This window comes from Chiloscyllium punctatum, chromosome 7, assembly GCF_047496795.1.
Source record: "Chiloscyllium punctatum isolate Juve2018m chromosome 7, sChiPun1.3, whole genome shotgun sequence".
Classification (NCBI taxonomy): domain Eukaryota; kingdom Metazoa; phylum Chordata; class Chondrichthyes; order Orectolobiformes; family Hemiscylliidae; genus Chiloscyllium; species Chiloscyllium punctatum.
In genome coordinates this window covers 122,965,276-122,989,758 of record NC_092745.1, presented here as the reverse complement: position 1 = coordinate 122,989,758, position 24,483 = coordinate 122,965,276, and the positions used below count along the sequence as shown (strand labels likewise).

The window sequence follows — 24,483 nt, the reverse complement described above, 5'->3', positions numbered from 1 at the left end:
CTCCCTCAGAGGCAACCCATTGAGTACTGAAATGAGGAGGAATGTCTTCACACAGAGAACCTTTGGAATTCACACCCCAAAAGGTTTCTAAAACTCAGTTCTTGAGTAGTTTCAAGACAAATTCCTCCATTTCTCTATATTAATAATGTCCAGGGATATAGGACTAGTATGCGAAAATATTCAGGTAGTTGATCAGGCGCAATCTTGACTGTTGAAGGCTAATGGGCTGAAAGGCTGCAAGCAGTCCAAATTTATTAGTTGTTGCCCACACAGCACTGAGCTTGTGCCATGTCTCAAATTGTTGATATACTGTATTCCAGTAAATATCAGATTAGGCTTAATTATGATCACTCCATGGTAATTTTTGTTCTGGAGATGTGTGTCCTATGCATCATCATTACGCTTGAACTGAGTGGTTTGCTATTTGAGGCCTGTTCAGAGTCAGCAACATTTCTATGGTTCTGGAATCCCTTGTAAGCCAGGCCCCAGATAAGAATAGCAGGTTTCCTTCCCTTAAGAACAATAATGAACAAGATGGGCACTTAGGGCAATCAGAGTTTTAGATTAGATTAGATTTGATTCCCTACAGTGTAGAAACAGACCCTTTGGCCCAACACCGACCCTCTGAAGAGTAACCCAGCCAGACCCATTTCCCCCTGACTAACGCCCTAACCTATGGGCAATTTAGCATGGCCAATTCACCTGACCTGCACATCTTTGGTCTGTGGGAGGAAACTGGAGCACCCGGAGGAAACCCACGCAGACATAGGGAGAATGTGCAAACTCCACACAGACATTCGCCTGAGGCTGGAATCAAACCTGGGACCCTGGTGCTGTGAGGCAGCAGTGCTAACCACTGTGCCACCGTATTTATGCCTGACACTATTCCATTTATTTACTGATTTTAAAATTCTGCCAGCTTCTGTGGTGGGATTTGAGCCCGACGAGCTCTAATCTGATTGTCTGGACTAGGCAAAAGTGAGGACTGCAGATGCTGGAAACCAGGGTTTAGATCAGAGCGGTGCTGGAAAAGCACAGCAGGTCAGGTAGCAACTGAGGAGCAGGAAAAGGGCTTTTGCCCAAAATGTCAATTTTCCTGCTCCTTTGATGCTGCCTGATCTGCTGTGCGATTCCAGCACCGCTCTGATTGTCTGGACTGCTCATCCAGTGACAGTATCACCCCACCATTGGTCCACCGGTTTTGAAGAATAAGGGGAGTCGCGGAAATTGAAATGTTAACTCTGCTTTCTGTCCCCAGATGCTGCCAGGCTTGCTGAGTTTTTCAGCATTTTCTATTTTTTGTTACTAGTGCTACACCCCTATCTTTCTATGTATTGTCCATCTCTTTTACCATCCAGAGAATGCAGTATGGGGACAGCAAACACGAAGGGACGCAACTTTAAAGTGAGGGGAGATAGGTATAAGACAGATGCCAGAGGTAGTTTCTTTACCCGGAGAGTAGTAAGGGTATGGGATGCTTTGCCTGCATCAGTAGTAGGTTCGCCAAGTTTAAGTGCATTTAAGTCGTCATTTCCCCCTGACTAACGCAAATGGACATACATGGAATTGTGTAGGTGGGATGGGCTTCAGATTCGTGTGACAGGGCGGTGCAACATTGAGGGCCGAAGGGCCTGTATTGCGCTGTAATGTTTTATGAATAATGCTGGATGGGTGAGGTGCAAGAGATGCCAGCAGCTGTGAAACTGCACAAAGAAGTCTGTGCTTCTGTCAAGCACATAAAGAAAATTAGAAGGCAGATATTAAGTTTACTGAAAACAGGATGGTGTTTGCATTGTAGAATGCCAGGACATCTTTTGAAAGAAATTTGATAACTTGATCTTGCTATAATAAAGCACAATACTGCGGATGCTGGAAATCTGAAACAAAAACAAGAAATTGCTCTATAAACTCAACAGATCTGATAGTGTCAGTGATGAGAAAACACGTCAGGTCCCGTGACCCTTCTCCAGACCTTGTATGTTCAACGTAATAATACTGTCATAAAACAAAGAGCTGCGGATGCTAGACATCTGAAACAAAAACACAAGCTTTGAGTCACCAGACTCGAAACTTTACCTCTAATTTCCCCACTGATGCTGAATTTTGCAGCAGTTTCTCCTTCTGTTTGATAATGCTGTCCTGTTACCACAAGGTGGCAGTAAAGCCACATATTGAATGCAGTACATATACATAGCTACTAAAGTACAGACTGGGGTTTCTTTGCATTTTGTTTCATCATACTCTTGTGAAGTGACTTAAGATGTCCCATAATGTTAAAGGTACTATATAAAGGTAAGTTTTGTGATTCTGCATTATATATTCAGTGAAAGGCTTTGCATTTTTTTAATATATTAAATTAAATTAGATTCCCTACAGTATGGAAATAGACCCTTCAGCCCAAGAAGTCCACACTGACTTTCCAAAGAGTAGCCCACCCAGACCCATTCCCCTACCCTATATTTATCCCTGACTAATGCACTTAACACTATGGGCAATTGAACATGGCCAATTCACCTGACCCACACATCTTTGGATTATGGGAGGAAACCAGAGCACCCGGAGGAAACCCAGGCAGACACAGGGAGAGTATGCAAACTCCACACAGATGGTTGCCCGAGGCTGGAATTGAACCCTGGTTCCTGACTCTGTGAGGCTGCAGTATTAACCACTGAGCCACTGTGCTGCCTTTGAATAATTATTTTACAGATACACAATTCCTCTACTGTCCCTTCCAAATGCCTCTCTTGAACACCACAGGCAGCACCTGGTATCAGTTTTTGTACATAGGTTACTAACCTTAGTATTAACCATCCTCCGTTTCTCTGACCCCATGACCACTTTCATGCTATTATTGAATATTTAGCACAAAATTATTGATGGCTTTCCTAATTGAAATTGCAGCCTTTTAAAAATAAGGTCTTGACCTCTGCAACTTGTTACTCACTCCTGCTTACCTTGCTATTTGTTTTGAGTCTGGCCTTGCAGATAGCCTGGTGGCTTCCCTTATCTTGAGCTGCAAACCCACTATCAATCATCAAAGCAGTTTAGTTATGTCTGTGTCGGCACATCGCACTATCTCAGCTTTTCTACCAAACCCCTTATCCACGTTGTTGTTGCCTCTGAAGTTATGATTCCAAAGGACCCCAGGGCTGCTCTTTTATGAACGAGGGAGAGAGAGAGAGAGAGACAACTGATACTGGCTTAAAGTGAGGGTCACCTTGCCTCAGGTGGAGGAGAGGGAGAGTCCTTCATGGTAACCTTGGCCCGAGCAGGAATTGAACCCACGTCTTCAATACTCTGCATCACGAGCCAACTGCCAGACCATGATATTACCTCCAAAGGGGCTGGCTCGGTCGCTTGGTTGGACTGCTGCGATGCAGAGAAGAGCCTCCACCAGCTGAGGTTATCGTGAAGGACTCTGCTTCTCAACCTCACCGCTTTCCCCGAGAAGTGCTGGCCCTCGGGTTGTCTTTGCGAATCTGTGGCTTTCACGAGCCTCAGGAGGTAGAACATGCTCCATCCATCGTTGAATCTGTTTTAAGGTGTGGTATTCAAAACATCTGGCTTTTCAGAACTGAGGCTAAGGTCCCACTGCAGACTGATTGAACTAACTTCATACACTGCGAAGGGGTGCTTACATACAGCGGTCTGGAAAGAAAGGCACTTTTCTGGATTAGATTAGATTAGATTAGATTACTTACAGTGTGGAAACAGGCCCTTCGGCCCAACAAGTCCACACCGCCCCGCCGAAGCGCAACCCACCCATACCCCTACATCTACCCCTTACCTAACGCTACGGGTAATTTAGCATGGCCAATTCACCTGACCCTGCACATCTTTGGACTGTGGGAGGAAACCAGAGCACCCGGAGGAAACCCACGCAGACACGGGGAGAATGTGCAAACTCCACACAGTCAGTCGCCTCAGGCGGGAATTGAACCTGGGTCTCTGGTGCTGTGAGGCAGCAGTGCTAACCACTGTGCCACCGTGCCGCCCAAAGATGTCCTAATGCACTTTTAATGACTGAAGTGCGCTTGAGGTGTAGTTGGTGTTGTGATGAAGGCAAATTGATAGGCAGTTTGTGCACAGGAACCCTCCACAAATGGTGAAGCAATAGGTGTGCAGAATGATCTCTCAGTGATTTAGGGCTTTGGATGATTTCTGTCAGGAATGCCTGCACTGGATTACGTTCCTATATTTTTGGAGTGGGACCGGAATGCATAACCTTTGTGTTATTGTGAGCATCTGGATAGGTTTGGGATCTAGAGGTAAAGAATAATATCCACAGACTGACTGTAGTGTCCACCTTCAAACTAATGGCACATTGTGAGCTGTTATGCTCTGAAATTGGCTTTAATTGCCTTGGACCAAGTAACAAGTAGCAACCAATTCCTAGGCCACCCAGAGGTGCAGTGGTAGTGTCCCTACACCCTGGCCCGGAAGGCCTGAATTCCTCTCCCACTTGCTCCAGAGGTGTGTAATAACATCTCTGAGCAGGGCAACTGTAAACTAAAACAAGTAATTCCTGATTAAATCCAGGACTCCTCAGCTGCTAGCGGTGTTCCTGCTTTGCAGTTATTATTTTCAAAGTGCTTAGCGGGTGGCTTAAAAGCCTTGAAGCAAGAAAAGCAAAAAGAAAATCAAAGGGAAAAGAAAATATTTCATTGCAAGCCTGACTGAGTCCAGATAAGAATTAGTTACAGACTTCATGTGTTAAAGCTGATGCCTTTGCCCAGTGTGTTTCATTTTACCTGAGGTGAACCCGTTTAATAATGTGTTAACTATGGCTGAATAAATAGCAGACTGAAAGTCCAAATTAGGTCTGGTGCAGTATTGAGGGAATGCTGCACTGTTGGGTGTGCCATCTTTCAGATAAAATCGTAGAAATCCCCATCTCCCCTTCTTAATAGATATGGAAAAAAAACCCCATGACACTCTGAACAGCAGCAGAGGTGTCCAGAACAAAACATTTTTGATCACTTGACAACTTAAAGAAGTTCCCAGCTGTTCTAATTTATTGCATTGTTGTTTGTGGGAACTTGCTGTTTCTTCCTCATTGCAAAAGTATTTCCAAGAACAATTAGTTACACAGTTCTTTTGTTTCAGTAGAAGGTGCTACGTAAGTGCAAGTGTTTTCCTTCTTTCCCGGCACATGAAATTAACATCTGTTTTGTCTGTATACATGTGCATTGAGAAGTTTTGGATCTAGAGGTGAAGAAGAATGTCTGTTGACCAACTCCTTCAAACTAATGGCACATTGTGAGCTGGAACACTCTGAAATCGACTTTAATTGCCTTGGACCAAGATACTTCAAAACTCTGCTGCTTGTGCCCGAAATCATCATTAGTTGGGCTTACCTATCTCATTTGGATCTACTGACTTACTTTGGCACCTGGTTGTTAAGCAGTTTCCAGACTTTGAAACATTTGTTCATGTTTTCCATTCCCTCTGTGGCCTCTGCCTAATCACTGTCTTTAACATCGGGTTTTTATAATCCCTGTAAAACTTCTATCAGTTTTGGCCTCTTGCGCACTTGAATTTTAATGACCATTGGCCTCAGTCTGTAGTTATAGACTCAGTTATAAAGCACAGAAATGCATCCTTTGCTCCAACTGGTCCATGCCGACCAGATATCCTAAATTAATCAAGTCCCAATTGCCAGCACTTGGCCCATATCCCTCCAAACCCTTCCTATTCATATACCCATCCAGATGCCTTTTAAATGTTGTTGAACCACTTCCTCTGGCAGCTCGTTCCATACACATGCCACCCTCTGTGTGACAATGTTTCTACTTAGGTCCTGTTTATATCCTTTTCTCTCGTCTTAAACCTATGCCCTCTAGTCTTGACTCCCCTACTGTGGGAAAAAGACCTTGCCTATTCAACCTATCCATGCCCCTCATGATTTTATAAACCTCTAAGGTCACCCCTCAGCCTCTGTCACTCCAGGGAAAACAACCTCAGCCTCTCAGTATAGCTGAAACCTTCCAGTGCCAGCAACATTCTTGTAAATCTTTTCTGAACCCTTTCAAGTTTCACAACATCTTTCTAAAGCAGGGAGACCAAAATTAAACAATGTTCTGTACAGCTACAACATGACCCCTCAACTCCTATACTCAGTGCACTCGCCAGTGAAGGCAAGTGTGCTGAATGTTGCCTTCACCACCCTGTCTTCCTGTGACTCCATTTTTGAGGAGCTGTGCACCTGCACCCCAAGATCTGTTTGTTTGACAATGCTGCCCAGAGTCCTTCCAGTAAGTGTATAAGTCGTGCCCTGCTTTCCCAAATGCAACACCTCACATCTAACTTAAACCCCTACTGCCACTCTTCAGTCCATTGGCCCATCTGATGAAGGTCCCATTGTACTCTGAAGTAACCTCCTTCGTTGTCCATTACACCTCCAATGTTGGTATTATCTGCAAACTTAATAACAATACCTCCTGTATTTACATCCAAATCATTTACATAAAATGATTAAAAAGCAGTGGACCCAGCAATGATCCTTTCAGCACACCACTGGTCACAGGCCTCCAGTCTGAAAACACTTCTCTATCACCACTCTGTCCACGAGATTTGTGGAATTTCCACAAGATGGCTTTTTGGAGCAGCTTCTGATGGAGTTCACTAAGGAACAGGCAGTACTGGGTAGCATGGTGGCACAGTGGTTAGCACTGCTGCCTCACAGCGCCAGATACCCGGATTCAATTCCCACCTCAGGCGACTGACTGTGTGGAGTTTGCACATTCTCCCCGTGTCTGCGCGGGTTTCCTCCGGGTGCTCCGGTTTCTTCCCACAGAGCTGAAAAATGTGTTGCTGGAAAAGCGCAGCAGGTCAGGCAGCATCAAAGGAGCAGGAGAATTGACGTTTCGGGCATAAGCCCTTCTTCCTCCCACAGTCCAAAAATGTGCAGGTTAGGTGAATTGGCCATGTTAAATTGCCCATAGTGTTAGGTGAAGGGGTAAATGTAGGGGAATGGGTCTGGGTGGGTTGCACTTCGGCGGGTCGGTGGAAACTTGTTGGGCCCAAGGGCCTGTTTCCACACTATAAGTAAGTAATCTACTGGATTTAGTGTTGTGCAATAAGGCAGACTTGATAATTGAGCTTAAGGTGAAGGAACCCTGAGGAGGCAGTTTGAGAGGGAGAATATAGAATCAGAGATAACGGTGTTACAGCTGAATAAAGGCAACTACAGAGGTATGAGGGAGGAGCTGGGTAGAATTGACTGGGAGAGGAGCCTAGCAGGAAAGACTGTGGGACAGCAATGGCAGGGATTTCTGGGAGTAATTCAGGAGACACAGCAGTGATTCATCCCAAGGAGAAAGAAGCACAGTACAGGGAGGATAAGGTAACCATGGCTGACTAGGGAAGTCAGGAACGTGTAAAAGAGAAAGGGCAAAGGGCAGTGGGAAACCAGAGGATTGGAAAGCTAACCAAGACCATTCGTGGGCAATGAAGCAAAACTGATGGAAAAGATTAAATATAGCCAGTAATATAAAGGAAGACTGTAGGAGCTTTTTTAGATGTATAAAGGGCAAAAGAGAAGCAAAAGTGGACATTGGGCTGCTGGAAAATGATCCTGGAGAGATAAGTGGGTAATAAGGAAATGGCTAAGAAGCTGAATAATTACTTTGCGTCAGACTTCATGGTGGAACACACAAGTAATATCCCAAACATTCAAAACTGTGAGGGGGCAGAGCTGAGTGTGGTGGCTATCACCAAGGAAAAGGCGCTAGAAAAACTGAATGGCGTGACAGTGGATAAATCACCTGGACCAGATGGACTACACCCCAGAGTTTTAAGGAAGGTAGCTGACAACAATATTCTGTTCTGGCATTTCTTTCTAAAATCTCTAATATTTTCTTCCGTGGCTCAGAATCAAGATTTATTTGACTGTTCCTGTGAAATGACATGATATTATATTGCACTTAAAGTGCATAGAATTAGTTTAGTAGCTTTGAGATAAAGTATATTGCCATATATTGTAGGATTAATGCACATGGGAACATTGAAGCATCTGGGAAATATTCTTGAGCCAGTCCCCTCCTTTTGTAAGACCAAGAGGGTCTAAGTTGCTCTGGTCTGTATTCTGCCATTTCGTAAAGTCATGACTGATCTGACTGGCCTCAGCTTTACTTTCCTGCCTACTAGAATCTAAGTTAGGTTTAATAATATTAAATGACATTGTCTTCCATTACTCTATCTGAAAGAGAATTCAACAGCCATCCGAGAGTCACAAATTTTCCTCATCTGTCTTAAATGGGACAACCTTTTATTTTTAAACTCTGCCCTGGTTCTGATCTTTCTAAAAGGTGAAAAGTCTTCTCAACGTCTGGCCAGTCAGCCCGCTGAGGATCTTTTATGTTAAAATAATCTCTGGTTCTTGTAAACTCCCATGGATACAGGCACAACCTGTCCAACTTGTGCTCATAAGCTAACCTCGCCAGTCCAGGAATCAATTGAATAAATCTCCTCTGAGCTGCTTCCAAAGGAACTGTATCCAAAACTCTACACAGTACTATAGATGTGGTCACACCAACATTCCGTGCAAATGTCGCAGAGCTTCCCCAGTTTTTAAAAATTTCTTTTCCTTTGCAATAATCAACATTCAAAGGGCCTGTACTGCGCTGTATTGTTCTATGTTCTATGTTCTATTCCGTTTGCCTTCGGAATCATTTGTTGTACCTGCATGTCGATTCTTTGTTGCATTTTGAACCTCCTCTCTCCCCCTCAGTAATGCACAAAGTTATAAAAATCTCTAGCATTCTGATTTCAGAGCGGAGTGGTCCACCTTGCAGGATGGGAAACTGAAGCCTTTGTTTTCAAATCTCTCCATGGTCTGTCTCCCTCCCTATTTGTGTAACTTCCTCTGGTACATTTCTCCGTGTTCTGTCTGTCTGGCCAATGGTAATCACTGCAGCATTCAGTTGCTCTCGAATTTCTCCCCCCAAACCTCCCTTTTCCTCTTTATCCTCAGTTAAGACACTCCTTAAAATCCATCTTCTAAACCAAGGTTTTGGTCTTCTGTCCTAATGACCTTTTCACATGATTCCTGTGGTGCTTCACTGATTATATCTTGGGATGTTTTATTCTAATGAAGATGAATGAGCTGCCAGAGGAAGTAGTGGAGTTTGGTACAGTTGCAACATTTAAAAGGCATCTGGATGGGTATATGAATAGGAAGGGTTTGGAGGGATGTGGGCCAGGTGCTGGCAGGTGGGACTAGATTGTGTTGGGCTATCTGGTTGGCATGGATTAATTGGATTGAAGGGTCTGTTTCTATGCTGTACATCTCTGACTCTATGTGTTGTTGATGTAACTGAAAAGCATTCAGGAGAGGAAGGGATATTGACCAACATTGACAAGGAAAGTGTGGCAGCCCCAGCCTTTCACAGCTACAAGCATCTAATTTTGGAAAAAGGACAGCTCCTTGAGAACTATTTAAAAGAGCCCTGCAACAAGAAGATTACTTTTATAGGTAAATTATTGTTATAGAAAATGTTACTGCCATTGACTGAGGGATATATGTTGCCAGGGTACTGATGAAAATTCCCCAACTTTTTCTTTAAACAGCAACAGCCACTTAAAATGCCTATTATTCACAGTTCTTTGGCTACATTATTCCACAAAGAAAATATTACTTTTGAGATCCATATATCAAGAACCCAGCACGAGTGTGCATCTGTTTCACGGTGATGACTTAATAGACACAATGGAGTTACATTTCAGTAGCACAGCCTAAGAGTCTTGTTGATGAATCATGTTCATGATCAAACATTCGGATTTTCCATCCTGTTGGAGGTTCAGTCAGTTCTTGAGAAGTCTGAAAGATACAAGAGTGATGTAGGAAAGGTCATTATATTTTGAAAATAACATTTGGCAATAAACGTTGTCAGATGTTAATTTGATGCTGTTTTCTCTTCCCCAGATATCTTATACGTAAGACCATAAGACATAGGAGTGGAAGTAAGGCCATTCGGCCCATCGAGTCCACTCCGCCATTCATTGATGTTGGTGTGCTTGCATACTGTAGAGAGGAGTGAAAACTGCAGGAGCCTGGAATGATTTCCTGCGTTGTATCCAATAGCAAAATGCTCTGAATTTCTCAATCCAGCCCCTCTTTTAAAAAAAAACCGCTTTGTCTCTTGCCAAGACGGAGATTTCAATTTCCCACACTGTATTCTTCAGGTCACTCCAAATGGACTTGCTGAATTGGTGCCAGTTGTGTTGGATGTCTGAACGTTTATTTCTTGTGAATTTTGTGGATAGATGCCATTTGGGAAATGGGCTGATGCTGTGAATACTGTCATTGACGACAGTCCAAATAAAGAAAATATCAGTAATTCAGAGTATTTCAGACATTGATTAAAACATTTGCACAAATTGTGCTTTTTATATGCTCGGGAGCGAAGTGCTAATGGATGGGGGCTTTGGGAACAACAAAGAACAATCCAGCACAGGAACAGGCCCTTCGGTCATCCAAGCCTGCACCAACACATTTTGTCCTTCCACACTAAAACTGTCTTCACTTACAGGATCCATATCCCTCTATTCTCTTCCTATTCATAAATTTGTCCAGGTGCTTCTTGAATGCTGCTGTTGTGTCTGCTTCCACCATCTCCTCTGGCAACGTATTTCAGGCCCTCACTACCCTTTGTGTGAAAAGCTTGCTTCTCACATCTCTTTTAAATCTCCTCTTTTAAACCTCGAACCTGTGTCTGCTCGTAATTGACCCCTCCACCCTGGGAAAAATCCTCATAATTTCCACTCTATCCATGTTTTCACAACCTTGTAAATTATTAGATGGCCCTTCAACCTCCTGCGTTCCAATGAAAGCAAACCCAGTGCTTTTAATTTTCTTCATCACTAAAATCTCCCATACTAGGCAGCATCCTGGTAAACCTATTCTGTACCCTTTCCAAAGCATCCACGTCCTTCTCTTGGTGGGGTGACCCAGAACTGTAAGAAATATTCTAAGTGTGGCCTAATTAAAGTTCTGGCTAGTCTATCCTTGTACTGAATGCCCCTTCCAATGAAAGGCCTTTTTTTTTGACTATCTTATCTACCTGCGCTGCCACCTTCGGTGATGTGTGGACCTGCACACCCAGATCCCACTGCATATCGATACTCCTAAAGGTTCTGCCATTCATTGTATAATTTCCACCTGCACTCGACCTTCCAAAATGCATCACCTCACATTTGTCGGGATTAAGCTCCATCTACCTTTTTTTTTGCCCATGCCTCCAATTGATCTAGATCCTGCAGTATCCTCTGACAATTCTCACTATCTGCGACTCCACCAATTTTTGTATCGTCCGCAAACTTACTAATTAGACCGGCTACATTTTCTTCCAAGTCATTTATGTAGCTCACAAACAATAGAGGTTCCCCTCAATGATGAATGAGGGATGCTGAACGAGGTATGTTGTTTACACTACTTTTTGAAATGTTGAATTCCAGAGAGCATTATAATTTTTTTTCAAGAAGGCATCTTCTTCGCTTTAATTCACTTTCCTTCATATCTAAGTGTGCATGTATGGGTCTGTTATCTGACATGGGAAATCTGTTCTGACAAAAGACTTGCTGTGCTTCAGCCCTTTGTGAACATTACAATTGTAATCCTATTGACAGTGTGGGAGCTACTTGAACTTTAGAATAGAAATTTCTACTCCGTTAACCGCAGCCACTGTGAAGCCTCCCTACTGAAAATAGTGGGGCATTTGTCAATTGAAAGTATGACTTCAATGAGACAAGCAGCCAGTTGCAGTATACATCTCTAACAACGTTTCAAAGTTCCTCTACTTCTCATAAAGGTGTCTTTTCAGCTAAGAAGTGACAAGTTTCAGCAGTATCCTGTACCTTTTTTTTTGTTTTTGAGGTGTTGGTTAATGGTATTTTTGGTTAATGGTTGAGCTGGCAATGAAAGCAGGTGATCATTATCTCATCTTAACTAACGTTTCAGGAGCTCTGGTTGATATGTCATGGAGCACAAATCTCATCCACCAGCCTCCTCTTCCTGTGGTAACCCTCTGCTGTCTCACATTGCTGGAATTCAATGCAATGCCATTCTGGTTATATTTGAAAATTCACTGGGAATCTGACTTTTCCAATTACTTCCGAATTGCAAAAGTATTGTCCTCCCATGTTGACCGTCTTCATATGTTGAAATCAAAACTCCAACACCCATTTCATTAATGTTCTTGTCTCCTAAAGCTGAGAAATTCCTTTCACCCCTCAATCTAAATTTTCTGTTTACAAGCTTAAGGTTTGTTATCCGCATTAGCTAATCCTGATTGTCTGGTCTGCGCCATCTCGGAATTATTAATCTATCAGTGCTGGAGGAGTCAGTTTAGCCCATCATGCTTCCAGAATTAACCAATTAATTGTCTTACTCTGGCAATGTTTCCTAATCATTTGAAAATGTGCTATCCCGATCCTGTTAAATCTTGATCCATCTCGCTGGCTTCTCAGTTTTTTTTAAAAGGCATTGTAGCTACAGCACGCACTTTGATTCTGAAGTGTATGTTCAAGTTAAGCTAGACGAGTCCACTGAAGCTTGAAAACAGCGTAAGTGGAAATTGGATTGGCTGTCAGACCTTGTGGAGCATTATTTAGTTGAGAAATGTGATTACCATCGTCCAGACTATAGGTTTGGTCTGTCTTAATTTCAAGTAAGTTGGAGTACTTCAGGAAGATCAAGAAGATGTGAAAACAGAAGTAGCCCATTCAGCCCATTGAGCCTGCTCTGCTATTCAATGACAATTTATTCTTTCGGCCTGATATTTCAGCTGGGCTTTTATGTGATCACTGACCAAGCAGCACATTGTGTGACTAAGGCAGAGATGTTTAGCAGCTGCAATAAAGTAATGTGATGCTGAGACAGTGAGCCATGGAATTCTATGTGGGGTCCTTTGTGTCTCAACTGCTGACATTAACAGATGACCGTGTGCAGCAGTCAGTATTCTTCTGGAGAAACACCTTCCACTTTTCAATCTGAGGTAAGCCATTACTTCTTGAGCTGGCTGTGTGCTGTGACCAGCAGATGCAAAATTCTTTCTTGTGAAAAGAACATGCTCCTAATTTGTGATTTGCTGCTGCATTTTGGTTGGAAGATGAGAATTTATATTCAGAATGAGCAAGCTTCTTTCGACTCATTACATCAACCCCATCTTTGGGGTGGCTTGGTAGCTCAGTGGTTAGCACTGCTGCCTCACAGCACCAGGGTCCCAGGTTCGATCCCAGCTTTGGGCGAAGGTCTGTGTGGAGTTTGCACATTCTCCCCATGAATGCGTAGGTTTCCTCCGGATGCTCCGGTTTTCCTCCACAGTCCAAAGATGTGCAGGTCAGGTAAATTGGCCATGCTCAATTGCCCATAGTGTTAGGTACATTAGTCAGGGGGAAATGGGACTGGGTGGGTTACTCTTCGGAGGGTCGGTGTGAACTGATTGAGCCAAAGGGTCTGTTTCCACACTGTGGGGAATCTAATCTATTCACTTCATTGCCTTAGTAGGAATGATATGTTGATTCTGGTGGGAGTGCAGTATAAATTTACCAACATGAGCCCTCAACTCTAAGGATTAAATTGAGAGGAGATTATGCAATATCGGGCTGCATTCCTTGAAACTCAGAAGATTCGAGAGTGATTTGAGCAAACTTTCAAGATATTCTCTCTACCCTATTTCACTGATGATTAGTCTGGGCTAAGGTTAAAAATTACAGCCAGACCATAGCCAATGACCGTTAAGAAACTCATTCACATTCAAAGGATGGCAGAAGTTTGGAACACTATCCTGCAAGTAGTAGTTGGTGTTAATTTCAAATCTGAGATTGCTAGAATTTTGTCAAACAAATGCATTAAGGATGAGAGCTGAAAGCAGTTTTTTCCATGGTCTTGTTTAACAACCGCAGAAAAGCTCAAGGTGCTTAAATGTCTTGTGTTACTTAATCCCATCTCCCTTCCACTCCTGAAGTAACCATTACCCAAGCTTGCTCATTGCACACATCATTGACTTCCCTCCCTTTAACATTCCATAACACACAAAAATTCACTCATCTGTTTCTGAATTCAGATGTCCTCACTTTAACTGCTTTGAGTTTATGCCTGACTGCCAGAAGCTGTAGCCTCAATCTCAGTGTAACATCATGCACAGGCCTTTCTTGGGTGGGTTTCAAGACTAACTTGCTGAATTGGTTCATTAAAAAAGTATTGAGTTTAGTGGAGCTGCATTAGATATGTTTACATTAGACCACGACGTGTGTTTAAAAGTGCATTCATACTGCAGCTACACCATTGGTATGAAGTGGTTTCCTTTAAGGTGCGTTAGTAACATAAGTATAGCCTGAATCCAGTGGCATCCACTTTACTCCCCTTAAGCATTACTTCCGTGCAAAGCTGAAAGCTTTCTGCTTCAGTGGGAAATTTGTTGTGTGGAGGCACTGTAACATAAACTGAATATGATGTTTGCAGTTCTGTAAGTGCTTGTGCATGTTCCAGGCTAGCTTTCTGAGAGTGGTCATTGTATCTGTCTGAAAGACTGCATGAAGGAAGATCCGGTGCTCTCGCCTTACAAAGCATCTTGCAAAAGCGGTGCTGATGCCTTACCTAATTTCCATGATGTTGATGGAGAGTCAACACCATCTATTTTGTATCTGAATACTTGACAAACTCTGTGAAGTTCTTTTGCATTGTTGATGTAGAAGTACTGCGTTATATAATGAAATAAAACAAAGAACTGCAACTGCTAGAAATCTGAAACAAAATGAAATTGCTGGAGAACTCAGCAGCTCTGGCAAATCTGTGGAGAGTAAGCAGTTAATACTTTGAGCCCAGTGACCTTTCTTCAGAACTTTTATCACAGAAAAAGTGGTATGTATGCTGATGTCAGGAGTTGGGTAGGGAAAAGGAATGTGTGGGTAGATCGTCATCGAGCCTGGAGAGAGAGTGGGGAGGGGAATGTTAGGCAGTCAAAGGGATTGTTGATAGGGAAGAAGAGAAGCTATATTAGTGATATTGGGGACTATGAGTGGGTGAAAGTAGGTTGGCTGTGCTGGAAGTCACCTATTATGGCATGACAGGATCTGGGAGTAGGGGGTGGGTGAAAGGCATGGAAGAAAGTGTTCAGCTCTAAAATGATTGAACTGCATATCGAGTCCAGACTTTATTGCAAGTAGCTGTTGGCTAGACATCGAAGACTTCCATTGTATACATATTTTCACATGACTTGTCTAGGGTAGTTCATGATTATTTGGGAATGGAGGTTAAGAAAAATATTTGGAATCAGACAAGTTTGTTTTGTTCATTCAGAAGATGTGGATGGCACAGCTGAAGTTGATATTTGTTGTTCATTCCTAAGTGCCTTTGATATAATGGTGGGCTGCTCTCTTGAACTGTTGCAATAATAGGAAGGGTGTAGTGGGATATGGGCCAAGTGCTGGCAAATGGGACTAGACAAGTTGGACTGTGGGGTCTGTTTCCATGCTGTCTATCTCAGACTCTATGGCTTCTGGTAGAAGTGCTTCCACAGTACTGTCTGGGAGAGAAGCTGTGGTCTATTGATGGAACAGCAATATTTCAAAACCAGAGTGGCTTTGAATTGGAGGGAACTTGCAGGTTTTAGTGCTTTTGCATGCCTGCTGTCTTTCTAAGTAATGGCAGTGTTGTTGAAGTAGCCCAAACAAATAGATCTTGCATGGCGTGCACATTATACCCACTGTGATCCACTTGTGGGAGGAGTAAATATTTGAGCATTGATTACATGTCAGTCCAGCTGGATGGTGTGTTTATTAAGTGTTATTGGAGCTACACCCATCCAGGCCAGTGGAGAGTATCCCATCATATGACTTAGTCTGCACCATTATAGATGATGGGCAGACCGAGAGGAGTGGGGAGGTGAGTCTGCCTAGTTTCTGACCTCTTGTAGTTTCTTGTATTTGTATAATTAGACCAATCTCTGGTCAGAAAACACGATAGTGTGAAAGATTGTTGAGTGGGGTGATTCCAGTTCTGAAAAAGGGTCACGGGACCTGAAGTGTTAACTTTGATTATTTTTTCTACATTGATCCTGCCAGACCTGATGAGATTTTCAATTAATTTCTGTTGTGAATAATTTCAAACTTGAGTTTATATGTAGGGCAAAGTGAATTAGTAAGGCACAAATTTTACAAAGTTTGATTTGACCAGTGAAATCTTACGTACGGTTTTAGGAGCTCCCATTATAGAAATAACATTAAAGCTGTTAACTAAACAATATTTTTCTGAGGTATTAAGAGGCGAGTTTGATGAGTGTGGTTGATGTGAAAACGAATTTACCAAAGGTGTTTAATGAAGTATCATCATCTTAGTAACATCATAGCCCATAGGATTATAGAGACAATGCCAGTGGGATGCTAAATTTGGGAACGATAAAAGGTGATGGGTGTTTGTAGAGAATGGTTGTTTTCAGATTCTATTGGTTGGTTCCAATACACCTTGCCAAAAAAAAATGTTCTTTTCAATATATACTAGTGGCTTGTATGGCATAATTACAAAGTTTGCAGTTGGCACTAAATGTATTAAACAGTGGGTAAAAAAGTAATATATTTCAGGATGCCAAGAGGCTATAGACAGACCAATGAAATTTGCAAACGCACAGTAACTGCGGTACTATGAAGAAGGTGGCCCATGTGTGCTTTGGCAGAGCAGCAAGCAGGTAAATCAGAATCAGTCAGGGGGCCCTCCCGTTTCAAACTCTGTCTGTCCCACACTTGCTGCTATAGATCTTCCGGTAGCAGGTGCTCTCCCTCCTGCTTTTGTTGCTTCTCGAGGTTCAGATTCTCTGAACGAGTAGCAGTGTCAGGAGTGCTGTTGGAACTCAAAGAATGGTCATTCCCAGACAGTCCTGCTGTTGTCTTGCAAGACACTTCCCACTGTGCACTTCAATCCATCAACATCTCTGGAACCAGGAGGTTTCTGATGAGAAGAGGGTGGCACGGTGGCTCATTGCTTAGCACTGTTGCCTCACAGCACCAAGGACCTGGGTTCAATTCCAGCCTCTGCGACCATCTGTAAGGAGTTTGCACATTCTCCCTTTGTCTGCATGGGTTTCCTCCCACAGTCCAAAAATGTGCAGGTTAGATGGATTGGCCATGCTAAATTGCCTATTGTGTACAGGAATATGTAAGTTAGATGGATTAGCCATGGGGCATGCAAGGTTACAGGGATAGGATAGAGGGGTTAGTGTAGGTGGGACGCTGTTTGGAGAGTTGAGCCAAACGGCCTGTTTACACACTGTAGGGATTCTATATAAAAAGAAAAGACTTGAGAGAGAAAGGACCGAGGAAAGTAGGCATCAAAGTGTGAGAAATGTAAACAGTTAAAGTATAAGCACCAAAAGTCTTGTATCAGTTACTAAACACAGGCAAACCAAGCTTGAAAGCTAGTAAAACCTGAACTTGAAAAAAAATTGGCACAAGCAATAGCTGGCAACTCCAGAACTGTTTTGTTGATAAGTCTATAATGTGTAATTGCGAGAAGTTTCATGGGCTTTACAGTGCAGACATATTCAAGTTTGGGTGAAAAAATACAAGAAATTCTGGAGGAAAATTCGCAAGCTGAAGATGCAATGGTGAATTGATAAATTCCGAGGATCAGGCAGGCATAGTGATGTTTGGTGGAGGGGAGCTGACTGAGGTGGATGGTACCTCAGGATATGCTCAGCTGTAAATCGAGATTGGTGTTTAGAATTCAAATTGGAAAGAAAATGTTCAGGGCGAATGGTATTCTGAACTGTGTGTTAACTGCTTTGGTAAGGATTGAATTAGTGAAAATGAAAAAAAGGGCCCTAAAAATCAAATGACAGTCCTCAGTAAAATTAAGCAATGCAACTGTTTTTTTTTCTCAAAATAAAGATTTCTTGTTCCTTGGATCTGGAGTTATGTTTGCCTAAGTCTTTGAAAGCGGCAGGACATGTTGAGAAGGTCTTTAAATGACACGTGGTATTTACATCTCAGGGTTACCATTGACCAGAAACTGAAATGGACCAGCCATATAAATACTGTGGGCTGCAAGAGCAGTTCAAAGTCTAGAAATACTGTAGCAAGTAACTTGTCCAACTTCCCAATGTACAAGACAGAAGTGTGATGAACTATTTACCACTTGCCTGGATGAGTTCAGCTCCAGTGGCACTCAAAAAGCTGACATCATCCAGGGCAAAGTATTTACTTCTTGACATCCCATCTACTACCTTCAACGTTCATTTCCCCTCACCACTGAGGCACAGGAACAGCAGTGTGTACCAGCTACAAGATGTACTGTGATAGCTGTCCGGCAGCACATTTCACAACCATGACCTCTACTGGCTAGAAGCACAAAACCAGTAGATACACGGGAACACCACCACCTTGGAAGTTCCTCTCTTCGGCAAAGAGCATCCTGATTTGGAACTGTACTGCTGTTCCTTCACTGCCCTTGAGTCAAAATCCTGAAACTCCCTTCCTAAACAACATTGTGGTCACCCTACATTCAAAGGACCATAGTGATTCAAGATAGCTTGCCACCCTCTTGGGGACGACAGGGGCAGGCAAAAAATGCTTGCCTAGCCAGTGATGCTCATGTCCCATAAATGAATGAATGAGAAAGAGATCCTTGACTTATACATAGAAGCCTCGAGTGCAAAAGCAAAGAAGTTGTGTTAAACCTTTAAACAACACTGATTAGGCTGTCGCTGATGTATTGTCTTGCATTCTAGGTATCACACTTTTGGAAGTTTGACAAGGCTTCAGTAAAAATGCAAAAGGGACTTAGTAAAGTAGTGCTGGGATGTGGGACTTCAGATCTGTCTCATGGTGAGAGAACACAAGATTACTCCTCCTGGAGCAGAGAAGGTTAATGGAGGTGTTCAAATTAGTGAATGATTTTGATACAGGAAACAGTTCCGAAGCATTTACTTTGTCAGAAGGGTTTCCAACTCTGAGGTTGTTCTTTGATTGTCAAACACACCATGGGTTTGTGAGGAAACCTCTGTTAGCCTCACTAGAGCTCATTGTGTGAAATGTACTGTCTGAAAAGATGGAGGAATCAAATTCAGTAATAAAGTTGGAAAGGGAGTTGTTAAATACTTGAAGAAAAAATATTTGCACAGTATTTCATGGCTAAGGCAAAAGAACAGGGACTAATTGGATAATTCAGCATGAGTCAACACAAGTGCAATGTGGTAAATGGTCCTTCTGTGCTGTATTATTCTATAATTATGAAAAGGCCATGACTATACTCTTAAGAGTATTGCCCTTTACTTTAATTCCTTGGACTTGCCAAATTCTGTTTAGTATTGAGTGCTTATTACACCTGACGTTAAAAACATATCCCCATTTCTAGCACCAGGATTCAGGTATTCTTCCTTGTGTGGATGGACCTCTCATCTACACGAGCAACTTCAAGTCATTATAACACTTATTGATACCTTACTAAATGCTGTTGTGCTGCCATTCCCTAAGTGGCCCTTCTTGTATCCTTTGTGTGAAAATAGTTTAGCTGAATATCTGATTGAAGATCTGTGTTGAAGGTCTGATTACTGGCATTAAGATTGAGATTCGGTGGGCTTCTTTACTTGGAACTATCTAAGAACAGCCTAACAGTTGAATAAGTAAGTAACAAAGTAATTTATCTGCCGTCAGTTTGTGTTGAATTCAAAGCCATTTCAATTCGATGTCTGTACACGGTACTTGCTAATATATACAAAGTTAGCAGATAGAGGAATTTTTGTAATATTTCTAAGCTATAGATGGTGTACTTGAAGAAAGCAAGGAGGGGAACCTCATTCTACCTCTTGGTCACGTTACATGTTTTAAACTTGTGCAAGTGTCGCTCTTGCTTTCTTCAGAATAATTTGATTTTTTTTGTTCAGTTACCAGAGGCTGCTACAGACCATCGCTGTACTGGAGGCACAGCGAGCCCAAGCTATTCAAGACTTGGAATGTTTAAGCAGACATCAGAAGGAAGGGTTGAAGGAACCCATTACTTTTGTGGAAAATCTCCAACAGCAGGTAAGTCATAGTCAGGTCCTTAAGTGTGTTTTCTGTTTTTTGGAGTCGTAGTAGTAAGGACCTCTTTCCTTTTTTTTCTATTTGTATTTTCACTAAGATTCCCAACTGAGCTAGACAATTACATATCTAGGGAGTGAAGACTATCCTTTGTGTTGGTTTCTCCCATTGGCTGTCAGGTTATTTTACAAGTTATTATTATAGAAGGAAACAAAGACAGCCTTACAGGTACATTATTGCATTCGAAAATTTGGTGACTTCTTGCAGAATGTGGTCAGAGGGCTCTGGGCCTTGACCCCACCATACTACCCTGAATGCAGAAACGACTCTGTCACTCTGCTGTGATGCGGAGCCGTTACTCCATTGTCAGAGATGCAAATATGTTATTGATCAGATTGCAAAGCTGTGATGGGGACTTGAAGGTTGCTTGCAGATAAGATCAAATGGGCAGAAGACCTCCTTTCACCTGAGCTCTGGGATCATGGGACATGTTTAGAACCAATCCGTAAATAGTATGAAGAGTCAGCCACGTGATGTGGAACTGCAGACAGAGCAGGCAATGGTGGTAGGTTCTGATTTTTTTTGAAGGGCTTCAGTAAGTTACTGGGCTTTTAATAAAAACAAAAATTGCCATTCTGCAGAAGGGTCACTGGACCTGAAATGTTATCTCTGATTTCTCTCTGCAGATGTTGCCAGACCTTTGAGTTACTTGAGCAATTTCTGATTTTGTTTCTGATTTCCAGCATCTGCACTTGTTTGGGTATTTTCTTTAGTGAGTTTTTAAGGTAGTCTGACACTTTTAAAGGCAATCTTCAGATGCTGATTTATTGAATTCAGCTTTACAGTGTATTGAGATGATTTGATTTCATGCCCTCGGAATAGTTCATTATTATCCATTGCTGCTAACCTCCTGCAGCCCACTTTGTCCCAGCTGAATGAATTTGAGCTGTACTGAAAGTCAAATAAGTACCTAGAGCTGGAGAATCATTCCCAGGCAGAAATAGCTAGACAGTTTGTGGATTCAAGCTTTTAATAAACTCATGTAAATTCTGTAACAGCGATCTGAAATGGAAAATTTCAATGAATAATGTTAGAAAGCATAAAATTTGATTGAGAATGGTATTTGCCACAATCATGCTTTTGCTGACAGTCTTATCCAAGTAATCCTGCTTCTTATATGCTCCTTATTGTCCAGCACTTTCCTATTTTGGGTATGTATCCAATTCCTTTTGGAAGCTGCTGTCTAATCTGCTTGCACTATCCTTTCTGGCAGTGCATTCTAGATGATGACAACTTGCTGTGTAAATAAAATAATTCTCATATTCCCTCTGCTGCTGTTGTCATTTATCTTAAATCTGACCCCTCTTCCACTGGGGACAGTTTCTCTCTCTACCCACTTAGTTAAAACCCCTCAAACTTTTCACTTTTGTTTTCTGAGCGCTTGTTTCACTAGAAGCTAGTAAAAATAAAATCTGATACACTGAATGTGGATGGATTTTAATGCTTTAACCTTGCCTGTAATGTAGGTTGACATGGGTTTTCCATGTCCACAAAGAGTGGTCCAGCTGCCTCAGATCCCATGGGACCATTACACGTCCGGGCTAGGAAATTTTGAGAAAGAATACAGAAATAAGAAACACAACACACGGAGGTTAAAACTCGTCTTTGACAAAGGTACATATTTGTACGATTGTGTTCTTCATTTGGTTTGCTATGTGACCTCCTCAGATCTTAATGTGGATGAAGAAAATATATTGAGAAATTTCTTTCCAAGTAAATTTTGGGAAAAACATATGTGTTGTTTTTGGTCCCTGCTGCAAATTCTGCTCCCTAGTTACCAAATCCATCCCACACTGGCAACTGTCTTTGGCTGAATCTGACTGTTTTCAACCCTGGTGTCCCTTTTCGATCCCTTCCACACAGTCGGTAATGCTGTCTGTTTCACCCTCTGTAGCATTGCCTGACTCCAAATCTGTCTCAGCTCACCTGCTACTGAAATCTTCATCAGTGCTTTTGGTATGTCTCGACTTAACTTTCTAAATGCACTCCTGTCTAACTTTGTGTTCTACCCTCTGAACTTGAGCTTATCCAAAACTCTGCTGCTCATCTTCTTTCTTGCACCGTTCACTCTAGTATTTGCTCACGAACAGTAGATTCCAGTTAGCACCTTGATTTTAAAACACTTCACCTTGATTTCAGATCCTTCATTGGCATAGCCCCTCCCCACCCCTGTAATCTTCTCCAGCTCAACAATCCTTTCCATATCTGCCCCTACCCTCCAAAGTAATTCTTGACTATTCCTGATTTTAATCGCTGTGCTAGTAGCGGCCATGCCTTCAGCTCTTTGGCTCTTAAACTTTGCAATTCCCACCCTAAACCTTTTTGCTTCTCTACCTTTTTTGTAACTTAAGACACTCCTTAAACCTGCTTCTTTAACCAAGCTTTTGGTCCTCTGTTCTAATGTTTTGGGTGGTAATATCTTGTTTTATTGTGTCCCTTTGAAGCATTTTGGAATGTTTGGTAATGTTGAAGGTAACATTTTCTTCACAAAAATACAAGTCCAGTTGTTTTACAGAACTTATATGTTGTCTAATTTGGATTTTCTCAATGGGGTTAGGTTTGCCTGTGAGACCAAAAAGTCCCATGGATTCCAAGAAGGATGCAGAGTCGGCGTCATCCTCTTTTTACTCTTCAACGTTACCCTCAAGTGATGCCCCGGAAGTAATGATCAACAGCCGTGCACAGGTGAGGAAAATTATGCAAATTAATTAATTTGATGCAATGTTTTAATTTTTCATCACAATGAAATATTGATTTCAAAGACATAAAGAAATGCAAATTGAAAGTCATTGTAAAATGCTTTCGGACTTGCACTAACTGTAAATTCAGTTAATGCTCAAACTGACTGGGAGTCTTAATTTGGTGTAGTGTTGTGCTGAACTTTATTTCTGGATTCACGCATGTTTCCTCTATTGAGCCATTAAGAAGCAGAATTGCTTTGCAGTGACAGTGTTGTTGCTACAGGTTTACAATATTGTACATAACCCTCCTCCTTGCAATATAATCCACATCATTATGACATCAAGGTAGCATTTGTCCAAGTGTGGCGTCCAGGACTGGAATTAGTGCGAATTGGCGTCGACGGTAATTCTTTGCGTGTTCATCTTGTATCTAACAAAGCAAGATGATTTTAGCTGATTGAGGTTAGTTTTCTCAGTCCCAGGATGTCACTGCATCAGTTCCTCAGCGTAGCTTCCTAGGTCCAGCCATCTTCAACTGCTTCATCAATGAACTTTGCTCTATGTAAGGTCAAGTGCAGGGATGTTCGCTGATGATTGCACCGTGTTTAGCACCATTGTCTGTGACACAGAAACTGAAGGAGCCTGTTTCCATATGTAGTAAAACCTGGACAACATCTAAACCTGGGCTGATAGGAGACAAGTAACGTTTCCATCACACAAGAGGCAGGCAGTGACCATCTGCAACAAACGAGAACCTAGCTCTACCCCACACACGTGCACATGCGCACACATGCCTTTCAGCAGCATTATTACTATTGAATCCCCTAATAGCAACAACCCGGGAGCACCATTGCTCAGAATCTGAACTGGACCAGCCATATAAACAAGATCAGGTCAGAGGCAAGGAATTCTGCAAAGAGTAACTCACTGTCTGACTCCCCACAGTCTGTCCACCATTTGCAAGGCACAAGTCAGTAGTGTGATGCAATACTCACCACTTGCCTCAATGGTTCCAGCTCCTACAACATTGAAGAGGGTTGACACCATTCACGACAAAGCAGCCTGTTTGATTGGCTCTCAATCCATCACCATTGTTCCCTGCATTCTGCACTGAAGTACAATGTTAGCAGTGTGTGTGTGCCATGTACAAGGTGCACTGCAGCAACCTACCCGGTTACCTGCAGCAACACCTTCTGAAGCTGGGACCTCTGACACCGAGATGCATGAGACCACCACCGCCACCTGTAAGTTTTCCTTCAAGATACACACCATTCCTCTTTTGAAACTGAATCACTGCTCGTTTACTGTCACAAGGTTAAAATCCTATAGTTCCCTCTCTTACAGCACTGTGGATGTACATACACCCGAAAGACTGCAGCAATTCAATATAGTAGCTCACCACCACCAACTTGAAAATAGTTGGAGATAGACAGCAAATACTGGCCCAGCCAGTGATACCTGCATTCCATGAATGAATTTTTTTTAAAGAATTTTGGGGAGAAAAATCTCCAATCTACATAAGTCTTGAGTTTCCTTCACTCGGATTTTTGGAAAGCTGCTGTGTGGGGTCATGTCCCCTCATGTACTTACCAGCTCAGCATCTGTTGTTGATTTTGAAGTCGGACTGAAGCAGTGACAGGGTCAATAGGAATGACTTCCTGCTCTGAACAATGCCAGGCTATCTTAAAATTAGAGTTAAATGTGTTAAAAGCAAATCCATATGTGGATT

General features: G+C 42.3%; 1 protein-coding gene across 2 annotated transcripts in view; it reads left to right on the top strand.

The window, feature by feature from the left end:
* Nucleotides 1-24,483, top strand: part of zzz3 (zinc finger, ZZ-type containing 3) — a 117,501-nt gene that overhangs the window by 51,291 nt on the left and 41,727 nt on the right. For both annotated transcript variants that reach the window (XM_072574756.1, XM_072574757.1), the window contains 3 exons: nt 19,878-20,016; nt 21,540-21,687; nt 22,631-22,758. In XM_072574756.1, coding sequence (XP_072430857.1) covers nt 19,878-20,016; nt 21,540-21,687; nt 22,631-22,758 — 415 coding nt within the window. The remainder of the gene's footprint in view (nt 1-19,877; nt 20,017-21,539; nt 21,688-22,630; nt 22,759-24,483) is intronic.